At 63.9% G+C, this 14,515-nt stretch overlaps 1 protein-coding gene across 3 annotated transcripts in view; it reads right to left on the reverse strand.

Moving 5' to 3' along the window:
• The window catches only part of MEGF6 (multiple EGF like domains 6), an 86,095-nt gene that overhangs the window by 61,967 nt on the left and 9,613 nt on the right, over positions 1-14,515 (reverse strand). For all 3 annotated transcript variants that reach the window (XM_043573601.1, XM_043573600.1, XM_043573599.1), the window contains exon 4: positions 6,054-6,158. In XM_043573601.1, coding sequence (XP_043429536.1) covers positions 6,054-6,158 — 105 coding nt within the window. The remainder of the gene's footprint in view (positions 1-6,053; positions 6,159-14,515) is intronic.

Genomic DNA, 14,515 nt, shown 5'->3' on the forward strand with positions numbered 1-14,515 from the left:
GGCCAACCTGGTAGTTAAGTGATTCACTGTATGAACACGAACACCCCTCCCAGAGTCAGCCGCTTTGAAAGACCTGTTCGATTCTGCGAGTGGTTGGTCTCCACTGTCCCGGAGCAGACACACGGCCCTGCAGGGATGCGGCCCGGCCCGAGTGCGGGATGGACCCGCAGTGACCACCCATGGGGCCCAGCCGACTGTCAAGGGCAGCGGGACCGAGGCCAGAGGGCAGAGTCGAAGCCACTACCCACCCCTGCATTTGAGCCAGCAGGCCTCCCCTCCCAGGGGCTGCAGGGCTCCCCCCCCCCCACACACACACCCAGTGCCAGGAAGCAAGAGTCACTGGGCAGACGCCCAGGGCCACCTCCTGCAGGGAACTGGGGCTCTGGAAATTTCGGGAACTGTCTTCGAGGGAGGGGCTTGGTGCAGCTAAAGCAGGTGTGCATGGAGAAGACAAAGCCCACGGCCAGTCCGCCCACCCGGGGGGGAAAGCAGGGCAGAGCGGGCCGCCCGCAGCCGGAGGAGAGCCACGCACAGCAGGCCCCCACATGCCTGGGTTTTCTCATGACCCAGAAACTGGACCCAGCTCCTCAAAGGCTAGAGCCTGAGGGCAGCCTCCCAGGGAAGCCAAGGTGTGTCCCCGGCTTAGGCGAAAGGTGCCAGGTGCTCACAGGGGACGCCCCCCAACTCCTGGGCTCAGAAAGCAACCTCACGCTGACAGCCAGCACGACTCAAATGGCCCTGCCACCCCACACGGCTGGTGCAGGGAACGGCGCAGGGAACCCGCAACCGTGGCCCAGGACCAAGGTCAGAGGCAGGTCAGGACAGGTTAACCCGAGGCCACGCCCACAGGACAGTGGCTGAGCTGCCTCCAAGGGAATCGGGCCAGTGTAGGGCCACTGTGGCTGCTGGCCTCAGGACAGCAACCCTGTGGCAGGTGGCAGGACCACAGAGGTCCTGGAACCTGGCCTCTGTGGGCCATGCCCTCCAAAACGAGACAACCCTGACCCAGGGCCCCAGCGTCTCCGAGGCGGGCAGCGCTGGCCCCTCGATGAGCTGGTCACAGCGGTTGGCCAGGAGCAGCCCTTGATGGTGTCTGGACCTCAGGCCGGGGGTCAGTCTCCCACCCTCAGACACAGTGGGCAGCACGGAAGGGTGGCCTGGGAGGGCCTGCTTCCTCCCCATTGATCAGTCATCCCAATTTAGAAACAGAGTCGCCCTTGAGGCCTGCCTCCTGCCCCCACACCCTCAGCAGCTCTGTTTCCCTGCACAGCCGCCTCCAGGGTCTCCCATCCGCTGGCTTCCTGCTCAGAAGGCAGACTGTCAGGGCGCAGAGGCTCCAGGCAGGACCGCTGACTTCTCTCCCTGCTGGGTTGGCGTGGGGGCAGAGCAACAGATCACACTGGGTCCCCAGGGGCACCTGCCAGGCGGCCCCGGGAAGCAGGTCTTCCACCAGCTCAGAGAGGGAGGCTAAGGGCCCTGGGGGTTCCAGGCTGACCCTCCTGCGGCCCCCGCCCAGGCCCTCCAGGCCAAGCTGGCTCACTGTCTCCTCTCTGCGGCTCTGCTCCAGCCTATCTTCCACCTGGAAAGCCCACCCTGAACCACCTGCACCTCCCCAAACCTTCCCCAGCCCACAGGCCCTCTTCCTCCAGGAAGTGCTCCGGGCTGCGCTCTGTTGGGCCTCGGTGCTGATGCCCTGATCGCTCAGCTGGACCCAAGAGCCAGAGTCCCAGAACTGCCTCAGAGACCTGCCCAACCCACCCATTTTATAGGTGAGGAAACTGAGGCCCAGAAGGGAACAAAAGCCAAAGCTTCTTGGACCCAGAAGGTACCTAGAGATAACCCAGGCCTGAGTTCTCAGTCTGCTTCTTACCCAAGAAGTCAAGTGAGGGGCGCCTGGGTGGCGCAGTCGGTTAAGCGTCCGACTTCAGCTAGGTCACGATCTCGCAGTCCGCGAGTTCGAGCCCCGCGTCGGGCTCTGGGCTGATGGCTCAGAGCCTGGAGCCTGTTTCCGATTCTGTGTCTCCCTCTCTCTCTGCCCCTCCCCCGTTCATGCTCTGTCTCTCTCTGTCCCAAAAATAAATAAACGTTGAAAAAAAAAAATTAAAAAAAAAAAAAAAGAAGTCAAGTGAGATCAAGTCACAAGAAATGACCAGCGGCTCGGTCACGACGCCCAGTGCAAAAGCAAGCTGTGTCCCTAAATGTATGTGTTTCTTGCCTGTATTTTCCTTAAGACCCCATGCCCGGGGCCAGGAAGCACTCGCGTCACCGGCAGGTACTGGCTCACTCAGGAGCACGCGCTTGTGAGCCGGGTGTAGGGGTGGGACAAAGCCGTGTTTTCTGCTGGTGAGAACATTCCTGGTGGATCTGCAGGGCCCCCGGAGCCCAACAAGGGACAGCTACTGGCCCTGCTCTGCTGACATGCAGCTCACCCCCAGGGCGGGGAGGCCCCCAGTCCTGGGGGGTGTCCCTACCAGAGGGCCCACATGTGAGCAGCACCGTCCGGAAGCTCAGGCACGCTGTGCATGCAGCTACCGCAGGAACAAGGGGCAGTCCCCAGCCAGCCGGTCATCTACCCTCAGGCCCTCACGCCCAGCAGACCGGGCCTCTGGGGGGAGAGAGCACCGCCCCCACCACAAGCCTCTTCCACCGGGACGCCCTGCGCCTCACCTGCGCTGGCGCCTGGGACTTGCACGAAACACCATTTGATCCCCACCCAACAGAAGGAGTGACTGGGGTCCAGGATGCTGTGCGCGGTCACACTGGCCCACCTACGGGACACGAAGCTGGTCCTGGCGGCAGAGGGCCTGGGCCGGGTGGGGTGGGGGCTCTGCTGCGGGTGCCCAGGGCCCAGCCCCCCACACCCCGCCCCACACCCCGGGCTCTGCCCGCACAGGCCCCCTTTGTGTCCCCTGGCTCCTGCAGAAAGCCTTCCGCCTTCCGGAGGGGGGATGGGAGCGGGTGGAGGTGGAACAAAGGGGCTAAGCCACCGGGCCCCCCCGAGGCCCCCAGCCCCAGGGAGAGGGGGCAGGCGGGGGAGGGCTCTTCCTAGGGCCCCGCCCCCTCCACGCTCCACCATTCACACAGCTGGGTCCTTTCCTCCCCCCTCTCTTTTGTTCAAACGAAAGAATTTGGGGGAACCAAAAAAAATATGGCTTTTATTTTCAAAACTGGAAGCAATTATAACTGGGGGGTTGGTTAAATATTGCCAACTGTGCTGAGGCTCAGGTCTGCCTCATCCGGACGGAGGAGAGACTGGAAGGTGGTGCTGGTGGACGTTTGGGCAGCAGCACAGACAAGGGCTGTCCCTGCAGGCGGCCCAGCCCTTCCACCTGGCCCTGCACACCCACCGTGCACACCCAGCCTCGCACGCCCAGCCCTACGCACCCACCTGTGCGCACCCAGCTTTACACGGCCAGCCCCACACACCTACCTGGGCACACCAAGCCTTGCACACCCAGCCTGCACGCCCTCACACCCAGCCCTCACCCAGCCCTGCATAGCTGGCTCTGCACACCCAGCCTCTCTTCCAGGAGACGGCGCCTCATGAGGCAGCCCAGCAGCTGCCCTCCAGCTGGACCTGCCGCTTCCTGAAGGCCACATCTGTCCCACCCCTGACCAGCCACTCCCGGAAAGCCGACCTACCCCGGAGGACTCAGGCTGGTCACAGGGTGTACACGGCAGGGTGGGGACTTGGAGATCTGCCCCCTCTCTCCAAAGCAGGTCTTGACGGGGCCCCACTGAAGCCTGGTGCGGGAAGACGGTGGAAGGTTCCAAGCGCCCATTGCCCCAGCTCTGCTGGGACGTGACCAGCTACGTGGCCTCCCTGATCCCGGTTTCCTCTTCCACCAAGTGGATAAACTGAGGGTTCGGTGAGACGGCGCAAGTCTCCAGGCCCAGAGAGGCCCCCTGATGTGAACGCGGGGAGTGGGGGCTGCTCTGGAGGCAAAGCCAAGCCTAGAGCCCAGGCCCGGAAGCTAGAGGACAAGGCATGTGAGCACGGCTCCCCCCTCCCTAAGACCCCGTGTGTGGATCTGAGCCCACCGAGCAGGTGTCCTGGCCAGACGGGCCCCCTCCCATGGATACAGGGTCACTTGCTGACGCTGAGCTCCCCCCACTCGATGCTCCCTCCCCATTCTGCCTCTGCAGGCCTCATGACCCCCACCCCTGGCCCCGTGAGGCCAAGTGTCAGGGTCTCTGGGTGGGGGAGGCTGCTCATCAGAGAGAGCACCAGCCCTCGGGACTCGGAGCTGGCCACCTGGACAGAGTCAGGCCAGGAGCGGGGGTGGCTGATGGCTGACAGGAAGCAGGGCATGGGAGGAAGGCCGGCCCTGAGGGGGTCAGGGCAGGTGTCCCCAGCTGCTTCCTGGAGGACGTGACCAAAGACAGGCCACACTCCAGCATCCCCTCACTGCCCTCCCCCCGCGGCAGGGACCACAGAGCATCCGTGCTGCCGACTTGGTAAGTCACATCCCTGACCCAGCAACGGCCCCAAAGCCAGCCCACCCCAGGACCAAGATGTGTCTCTTTCTCCAGCCTGCCTGGGGCGGGGGGGTCACAGCCCACAGAGGGGCTCAGGGTCCTAGAGGGCACAGGGCAGGCCCCCCAGCACCCAGAGGGCTTGAGAGACAGCGGGCCTCACTCCCTGGCCCAGGCATCGGTCCTCCCAGCACACAGAGCCCATGAAGCAGCGGGACTGAGGAGCTGGCTGAGCAGAGAAACTTCCAGCTAACAGAGGGTATCAGAAAAGCCACCAACCCGCCAGCTTGTGCAATGGTCAGCACCCTCAGCTACCGGCACCTGTCTCCCCAGGACCCCTACCCTCAGCCCATGCTGGGCACAGCAGGGGGGCCACCACAGGTGAACATGCAGGGACCAGAGAGAGGGCTGGGTCTCCTCTATAAACAGAGAGCCTCCTGCTCCCTACGATTTCCTGATGCCCACCCTCCCCCTGGCTGCCTGCTGGGCATCCGAAGCATTGAAGCATGGTGCAGGACGAACGCCCTCAAAGAAGCCCCCAGCCGCTCACCAGGAGCAAGTTCAAAGCACCGGAAGCCGTCGGGAGTACTTCACTTCCCCCGGCGGCCGTGGCTCTGCGCCCCGTGGCGACAGGACCCGGAAAGCTACACGTTCAATGAAGGCACCCCGGACCGAGCAGGAAACCCCGGAGAGGGGAGCTCTCGCTGATCCGTCGCAGAGAGATTAGGATGAATGTCTGCGGGGGTTCCTGTGACGCGTTTTCACGCACTTGTACTCCCTTTCCTTACAGAAACCCCGTCACCCGCACGTCTGCTCCAAGGCCCAACCCCCCTCCCAGCACCCCGACGGCACGTTGTTAAAAGGAAAACCGCAGGCCCCCAAAATGGCACCACGTAGTGTACGACCCAAGACCCAACCTGACTGCAGCTCAAAGCCCCGGGGGGGGGGGGGTCATCGCGGGAACCCTGGTTGGCACAAGGAAGCAAACCGGCAGATTCCGCTCCCCTTAGGAGGCCCCCCTTGCCTGCAGCCAGGGTTCTTGGCTGACGATTTCCTTTTTCCTGCCCTTTCTCTCTCTCTTTAAAAACCTTTCCTTTCTGTAGCCCCCGGGAGCTCCCCTCCCCCTTGTTATATGGGATTCTGCCCGGTTCATGAATCGATTCCTAAAGCCAATTCGATCTCTGAAATTCGCTCCGTTGAGTTTCTGCTATTTAACAGCGTGTAGCGTGGCTGGGTTTTCGTGACACGTCACTTTACAGCTGTGCCCAGTTTTACTGAACCAGTCGCCCCCGATAGGACCCTGGCTGTCCCCCATCTTTGGGGACGCTGGAGCCTCCAGCAAGGCAGGAATGCCGTTTGCAGACCCTGGGACGGGCCGCTTCCTGGCCGCCCAGTAGCCCGGCCGGTCCCTGCCCATCTCTCCAGGGGAGGCCACAACTGGACAGGCCCTAAGATGAAGGGGTGTGGAGGCATCGGTGGAGGAAGGGGGTCTCAGGGTTCCCCCTCCTCCCAACAACTTCAGATGAGCCGCAGGGAGCAGGGTGAGGGGATGAGAGAATGCCCGGCCGTCCACTCACCGTACTGACAGCGGGGACCCTGGAACCCTCGGGGACAGCGGCACAGCTGGACTGAGCTGGGCGCGCAGTGACCGCCGTTAAAACAGAAGCCAGCGCTGCACCGGGCTGTGGAGAGAGGAGAGAAGGTGTGTGAGAAGGGGCCACAGCCTAGGGGCAGCCCCAGCCCAGCCACCAGCGACCCTGGGGACGGTCCCTTAAGTCTCCCCATAAGGCCAGGCCTAGAGCTGGATGGGACCCAGATCCTCACCTCACAGACAGCAAAGCCCAGACTACGTCTTGAAGCCCGAGCCCTTGAACCTTGGCTGGTGGGGGGGGGGGGGGGGGCGGGGGGAGAGGGGAGGAGGTTTCCCGGGCCGGCAGTCCCAACCCTGCCACCAGATCAGGGTCCAGCTCTGTTCTGTCTTGGGTCATGCACTGGCCCAACACCACCAGAGCCTGCAACACCACCCCCCACTTTCTTGAGGAGGTGGGGAAGGAGTCAGGGCCAGCAGGGGAACAGCCCCCCACTGAAAGGAAGGCTGCAGGCTTGGCTGAGGACCCGCCCCTGTCCAAGGGGACAGGCCCCCCAAGGAACCCCCCCCCACCCCAGCAGCTGAGGGAAGAGGCCGCACGAGCAAACACTGAAGAACTGCCCCCCCCCCGCCCCAGGCAGACAGAGCACAGGAGCCAGAGCCTGGCTTTCAAATGAGCATGTTTGACACCCGCACAATGAAGAGGGAGGCTCCCTGTGTGGGAAAGGAACAGGTAGATAGGAAGAAGGACCCAGTAAGAGACCTGGAAACAAAACACGTGAAAACTCGACGCGTGGCTGTTACTGAAGGCTGGACAGATGCCTCGCAAAACGACTTCGGGATTTCCAAGGAACAGATGTGTTTAACGCTTCACGTTAGTTCATTTTTTTATTTTTTTTTAATTTTTTTTAACGTTTATTTTTATTTTTGAGACAGAGAGAGACAGAGCATGAACGGGGGAGGGTCAGAGAGAGAGAGGGAGACACAGAATCTGAAACAGGCTCCAGGCTCTGAGCTGTCAGCACAGAGCCCAAAGTGGGGCTCGAACCCACGAACCGAGAGATCATGTCCTGAGCCGAAGTTGGACGCTTAACAGACTGAGCCACCCAGGCGCCCCGGTTTATTTATTTATTTTGAGAGAGAGAATACCTAGCAGGCTCCATCCACACTGTTAGTGCAGAGCCTGAACCGGGGCTCGAAACCCACAAACAGTGAGATCATGACCTGAGTCGAAGTCGAATGCTTAACTGACTGAGCCACCCAGGCGCCCCAACATTAGCTCATTTTTTTAAATGAATTTTATGAATTCCTACTACGGTCCGGGGTCGCCACAGAGGCTCGGCTTGGGGACGCCCCTTCAGGCTGTCAGGGGGGCCAGGACTGTGCCCACAGGACCCTCAGGGGCCCTGGAAGGAACCGGTTGCCTCGAGAGAGTGAGAAATGCCAGGGCAGGCAGAGGTGACCCAGGCCCACGGCACCCACGGGTCTGCTGCCGCTGGGTGGCTCTGTTCTCTGAGGGCCAAGCAGGCAGAGGGAGGGCCGAGCCGGGGGAGTCCCGCGTGGCTGGAGAAGCCCCCCAGGAACCACCGTGCACACACCGCCCCACAGTCCAGATGCCTTAGCGGGCAAGGCAGGCGGCTTGGGTGTTGTGCACAGGCGTTCAAGCTCCGGTCTGATATTAGCCAGTGGGTCAGAAAGTCCTGTCAAGCTCCACGACTTGCACACATCGAATACAACATTCTTAGCGACGTTCACACGACCAAGGGTCCCCGCCACACCACTGCCTCAGTCTGAAGCCGCACACGCTACCCGCAGCAGCTGCCAGGCCTGAACCGGTCTCCTCGCCCACGATCTGGGGAGAAAAGGGGGAACACTGCTCTGGTGTACAGAGTGCGGGCTGGAGGTTCGAGGACGGTGACGGTTCACCGAGCGTTCCAGCCCCTCCCCGGCCCAGGCCTTGGCTCTGGGGAGAAAGAGGGAGGCTCTGCCCATATCCTCAGGCTGGCAGGGCCCTGAGGGGCGTCCAGTCAGCAGGATGGCAGATCCCGGGAGCGCAGTCCCCAGGGTGAGGGCGGCACGTGTGGACATCTTCCGTGGCATCTTAGCGCCCCTTTCTCTCGAGGTGGGAGGCAAGAAACAGGTGCGCTTGGCTGGAACTCCCCATGCGTGCAGCGGGCGCAGTATCTGCCAGGCCACTTGCCCCGCCCTCCTCCGCGCCGGCCCCGCCCCTCCACACGGCCCCGCCCCCTCCATGCGGGCCCGGCCCCTCCACTGTGGCTGGGTTCCCGCACGCAGGCCCAGGCCTCGCCCCCAGAAGGGCCCCTCTGTCGTCGAGCCCACGGCCCCTCCTCTTCCCTTCCTCTGCTGGACAGTAGAGTGGCCTCAGGCGGGACAGGTGTGATCCAGGCTGGCGAGTTACTCCTGGTCTTGCCAGGCCACCCACCCGCAGGCTCTGAGCACGCGGCCAAGGTCACCAACCGTGGGTGGCGAACGTCGGCCTTCTCCAGGCCAGCGCTGGGAATGAGCCCCTCCCTGGGCCCCTCTGCCGAAGCGGCCCGGAGACCCTACGTGCATTCTGCAGCTGGAGGAGGCCGGGGCTGGGGCAACCAACTCAGACCCAGGACTCAGTGCCCCGCCTGTGACCCTGCTGACTCCGGCTGCCGGCCTCCTGCGCACATCCCCTGCGGACGCCTCTGGCTTCTGTCCTCCCTCCGCGGCGAGGGCTGAGCCAGGAGTAGCGGAGCCCCATCCCTCCGCCAGCTCCCCCACGGCATCCCCAGAGGAGGGGCACGCCTGTCCATGGGATGGGTCTGAGGTCACATCCTGAGCAGACCTGCAGGCGACCTCAGCCCCACCCTGCACCCCACGCATGCCCAGTGCTGAACCCTCATCTTCTCCAGGACGGAGCCTGGAAGGGGGCTCTCTGGGCCACAGCTCCAAGGTTGGAACCTGGGATCAGCCCCCCACCGAGACACGTGGTGGACGTGGGGACTCAACAAAACCGCCCACATAGGCTCCCAGTGTGGGCCAGGCTCAAGGAAAGGTCAGAGAGGCCACCCCAAATGCAGCCTATCAATCCGATGACGGCTGGTCCCCAGCTCCCAGCCTTAGCAAGGATAGCAGCGACACCAGCACCCGGCAGCGTCCTGCCTGTGGCCAAAGCCCGCCAGGCCAGCCGGAGGGAGGGTCTGTGAGACGCAGCCGGGTGCCCAGGAAAGTTTCCCAGGACTGCGGGGCACACACAGCACGGTGGGACCCCAGGAGGACACGCCTGTCCCCAACACTTCTCCAGCAACCGGCCCTGGAGGCCAGGGGAGTCAGGGCTGGACCCGGCGCAAAGCACCTCCATCTGCCATCGAGGGAGGCACTTAGGGGTTCGAACAACCCTGGGTGGGGGAGAGCGCAGACAAAGGGGGTGACAGCGAGGACGACACTGGCCCTGGGTCGCCCCGCAGGGCAGGTGGATCAGCGCCGTGGCTCAGGGCGGTCCTCCGCTCATCCAGCAAAGCCGCGGGGTGGCCAGGTGTGGGAACCACAGTGCCCACCTCACAGCAAAGGGGGGCTGCGGGAGAGAGGCGCTTCCCCGGCAGCCCAGGGGACAGGACAGGCCCTGAGTTCCCCCCCCCTTCCGTCTCTCTGTCCCTGGTCTGTCCCCAAACCTGCTGGCTAGGGGCTAGAGGCCAGGACCACGGGCCCCCACCCCAACCTCCGCCCATCCCGGACCCTCGCGGCGGGGAGGGAGGCACTCCAGCAACAAGCTCCGGAGGAAGAACCGAGCCAGTGCCTGCCCTGGGGCCTGGGGACTCCACGGGCGCCGCCGCGGGCACGCGCCCGCCACAGGCCTGTGCTGGAGGCCCGGGGGAGGAGCGCGTGGTCAGTGTGAGTGCCGGGGGCTGCGAGTACGGGTGCGAGCATACCCCCGTGGGCGTGCAGTGCTCACACCGGTGAGCAGCACGGGTGCATGCGCGTGCATGTGAGCACGAGCACGTGTGTGCAGGCGCATTTGTGCGTGTGTGAGCACACAGCACACGTGTGTGCGCCTGTCTCAGGATGAGCGTGTCAGCACGTGTGAGACCATCCACGTGAGCACGGGATTGTGTGCACACGCATGTGGGAGTGTGAGCACACTCGCATGCACGGGCGCGTGTGTGAGGCCGCGAGGCAGGTCAGCTGGCCTGGGTGGACAGCATGCTGGCCCAGGGCACGCGTGTGCACAAGTGCGAACGTGTGCCAGGCACAGCACCGTGCGGGGCTGCGTGTGACCGGGTGCGAGAGACCTGGGGGTGGGGGGTCACAGCAGGACAGCGTACCCACCCCTAGCGACCCTGTGGGCGCTTACGTCCACACGGAGGACAGGAGGGCCAGGACGCCAGCTCTCCAAATTCCCACGCTGGGCGCGGGCTGACACACGTCCAGAACGGAAACGGAAAAGTGAGCGTCAAGGCAGGAAAGCAGAGGGCGGCCGTCCCCAGGCCTCGCGGCTGCCCCCCGGCTGCTCCTTCCCTAACGCCCCCACCAGCGGGGCCCAGAGGAGGCGGCGGCCGTCCCGGGAGGGAGAGCTATAGGGCCAGCCTGCCAGGCAGTCAGCAGCCTGGGCTTCCGTCCCCCGGCCAGCCCCACAGCCTGTTCTGGGCTCCGGTGACAACGAACCATGTCAGTCCCTCCCCTACTGATGTGAAGCCCTCACAGGCCACAAACTTTTTCTAGCTCCCCCGGCATCCCCCGGGCAGCAAGAAGGCATGAGTGACCAAGATGGGGCTCGGGAAGCCCGTGGAGAAAGCTCCGGGTGGTCACTCCACAGTGTCCTCCCCAGGACCCGGTCATCTCTGAGGGTCTGCTCAGAGTCAAGGGCACGGCTGTCCCACGCACTCTGGGCTCACACGGGGGTCCAGAGGGCTCTGAGGTCCTGGGCCCCCAGCCACGGCCACGGCTTCCAGACGCAGTTCCCACTGTCCACGCACCCAGAGTCCGACCCCTTCTCACCATGCTCCCTGATCCCCCAGGGCCAGCCCCGAGGTGGCTCCTCGACTTTGCCTCTGCCCTCCACAGCAGACCGTGTCCCTGCCCCACTCAGACCCTGCCCTGGCTCCCTGTCCTTACAAGGGCCCCGGGACCTCAGAAAGCGACCCCGTTTGGAAATAGAGTGTTTGCGGGTGTGACCAAGGTAGAGCCCGAGCCCACTCGGAGCAGGGCAGGCGCTGCTAGGAGAGAGGAGATGACACAGGCAGGGAGGAGGCAGGAGGGGGCTGACGCGGCCACAAGCCAGCGGACGAAGGAAGGACCCCCACGCGCACCTAGACTGGACACCTCTGGCCTCCAGGGAGTAAATCTGAGCCGTTCCAAGGCCCGCCCTGCCCCGCCCGGCCTGCGGTCCCTTCCCCACCTCCGCGTTCTCCAGAGCGCGTCTCACCAGCCCGCACAGCATTGCTTGCAAGCTTTCCCGCGTGTCCACCTGCCCCAGGACAGCAGCCCCAGGAGCCTCTGCCTGAGAGCAGCGCCGGGCACCGCGTCGGCCCCGCACAGACGTCCGTCCAGTGGATCAGCTGCGTCGGTGTTTCCCAGGGCCTGCTTTAAGGACCCTGCTTACAGTTTCGACTTTGTTGTGTCTTCCTCCTTTCTTTTCAAAGAAAGAACTGGTTGGGAACACCACGGTCTGTCTCAGGAATCCTCAGGGCACATTAGCATGTTAAATGCTCTGAGAAGTCCTGCAACAAAGGAACCAGAACTGCCAGGACCGCAGAACCCCTCTGGTGCGGCTCCCAGCACCTGCTAGGGCCCTGCCTCTGCATCCTGTGGCCTCCTCAGATGGCCGGAGCCCAGCCCTATACGGACAGAGATCGGGGAGCCACAGAACGTATTCTCGGCACCGCATTCCTAGGTGCGTGCATGTCAGGGTCAGGCCAGACACCCACCTTCACACTCAGGCCTGCCTTTGATGAGGGGGAGCCAGGACCCAGGGTCTCAGGGGGTCTAGGCAGAATCTGCACCTGACTGGGAGAGACGGGGACTGGCGAGAGCCGCTGGGCAGGAATCTGGCACCCCGACGGCAGACGGGGTCCGCGCCAGGCTGCCCTGGGGACGCACGCAGAGGGGAGCCATGTGGACCCGGGGAAGCCCCCCGGGCACCAGGCAACGCGCCCCACCCAGCCAGCACTTTTCCTTTTCGGTCACCTCCAGGTCACAAATGCCGCTTAGTGGGTCTCTGAGCAATCATGACGGCCATTAGAAGCTTCCTGCCCTTCTCCCAGACGGCGTTAGGCCCCCTCCTCGATCCCACACGAACGCACGGGGGGCCCGGACGTCGGCCCGCACACAGCTACACTTCCAGGGCACGAGGCTGGTGGAGCAGGGCGGGGGCTGCTCCCTGCCCTGTCCCAGCCTGACCACCTCCCACTCCCCCTGGGCCACAGACACTCTGCACTGGGACCGAGGGAAGGTGCCGGAAGCCACCAGAGGAACGGGACAAGGTCAGAGGATCCGGACCCCAGGGAAGCGGGCACCCCTCCCAAGTGGGGCCCGGCACCCCGTCAGCACTCGCACTCGGGAGCCCAGAGACCCTGCCCCAGCCCTGCCACCACAGGAAGCCCATGGAGAGGCCAAAGGCAGCCCCGCAGACACTCACCTGACCCCCCAGGGCAGGGCCTCCCGGGCGCTGGGGGCTCTGGGCACCTGCTCAGCCCGGAAGAGGTCACAGCAGGAAGCACACTCCCTGTGCTGAGCCCACCTTCCCCAGCCACGGCGGTGCTCCCACATGTGCTCCCGCCTTCCTCTGCCACCCCCCGCCATCCGCTACACTTCCTCCTGCTCGGGGCCCCAGTAGGCTCCCGGAATGCTCCCACCCCCACCCCACCCCCGGGCCTCCCCTGCCCATCTGCACCCCAAAGCCACCCCGAAGCCCCAGCTGGCTCTGCGCTCCCCTTCACACCCCATCACATCAGCATCCTCGAGCAACCAGCCTCCCGTCAGGCCTCACCTCCCAGAGCTCGGTGGGAGCTGAGCGACAGGGGGCAGGGTCCCAGGCTCAGGACCCTCCCCATGTGAACCCCCCAGTCCCTCCCCTTCCCATGCCGGCAGCCCAGACACCGGGGAACAAGTGGGTGTCCGGAGAGGCTGGATCACAGGGCTCTTTCTGGAACATTCAAATAAACAGATAAAACCCAAATACGTAAATAAGTAAATCCTGCACTAAAAATGATCCTTTAAAAACAACCGAGGGGCGCCTGGGTGGCTCAGTCGGCTAAGCATCCGACTTCAGCTCAGGTCATGATCTCACAGTTTGTGAGTTCGAGCCCCGCATGGGGCTCTGTGCTGACAGCTCGGAGGCTGGAGCTGCTTCAGATTCTGTCTCAGTCTCTCTCTGCCCCTCCCCTGCTCGTGTTCTGTCTGTCTGTCTGTCTGTCTCTCTGTCTCAAAAATAAATAAACATTAAAAAAATAAAAAATTAAAAAAAAAAAAACAGTCAAGAAAGGCAAAGCCTCCAGTTCAGGATATACGCGGAGACCGGTGACAACCGGGACCACCAAGGCCAGGCACTGTGGCCGAGACCCGCCCCCCCACAATGTCCTCACCGCCACAGCCCTGACCGCAGCCGATCTCCTCCACCTCTGCAAGGCCAAGGCCACTCTGCCCCTCTACCGCATCCCCGCTCCTGCCAGTGGAGCCAGACCGGGCAGGGCAGACCGTGGTGGCCGCTGGCCCTGAACGCCTCTGCTGAAATTGGCCTCCCATCCCTGAAAAGCCAGCATTTGGGCCCCGTCTCTGCCATGGAGAGAGGCCAACAGGGCCTCCCAGGGTCTGGCCGGCCCTTGGGCCCCGCGGCTGCTCCCTGGCCCTGCCTCTGGGATGGTCTCTCTGAGACACGGGTAAAACCAAGGGTTATGGGACCCCAGCTCATGAGCCTGGGCTGTGGGAACGTGGGGTACAGACCCCGGCCTGCACCCGGGCTCCCCCTGGCCTTGCCTGTGATGGGCCACACGCCAGTCCCCCCAAACCAGGAAGCCAAGCCCAGAGGGCCCCCCACCCCCGGGCCACCATGTGGCTATACATCCGTGTCCCCTCCCAGGTGTAAAAGGCCACGCTCCTCACCCCCACCCGCACCTCCTCCGCCCGCCCCCGTCACCCACCAGATTGGTAGGGACGCCTCTGGCAGGTCTGAGGAGCCCCGGCCTCACAGCGGAAACCAGGAGCCTTGGCTTTGATGTCTGCACCCCCACTCAGCAGACCCCTTTGTTTTCCTAGAAGCCGGAAGCAGGGAACACACACATCACCACGATCAGAGAGCGATCAGAGGGCGTGGGGAGAAGGGCCGCCGCCGGGGGGTGGGGGGCTGGCCAGCATCCAGGCGCCCCCACCTCGTCCCCCCAGGCTCTCCTGCCCACAGGGAGGTGGGGAGGCTGGCCAGCATCCAGGCGTTTCCCTCCGCATCCCCCCCCCACCAGGCTCTCCTGCCCA

Source organism: Prionailurus bengalensis, chromosome C1, assembly GCF_016509475.1.
Source record: "Prionailurus bengalensis isolate Pbe53 chromosome C1, Fcat_Pben_1.1_paternal_pri, whole genome shotgun sequence".
In the NCBI taxonomy this organism is placed as follows: domain Eukaryota; kingdom Metazoa; phylum Chordata; class Mammalia; order Carnivora; family Felidae; genus Prionailurus; species Prionailurus bengalensis.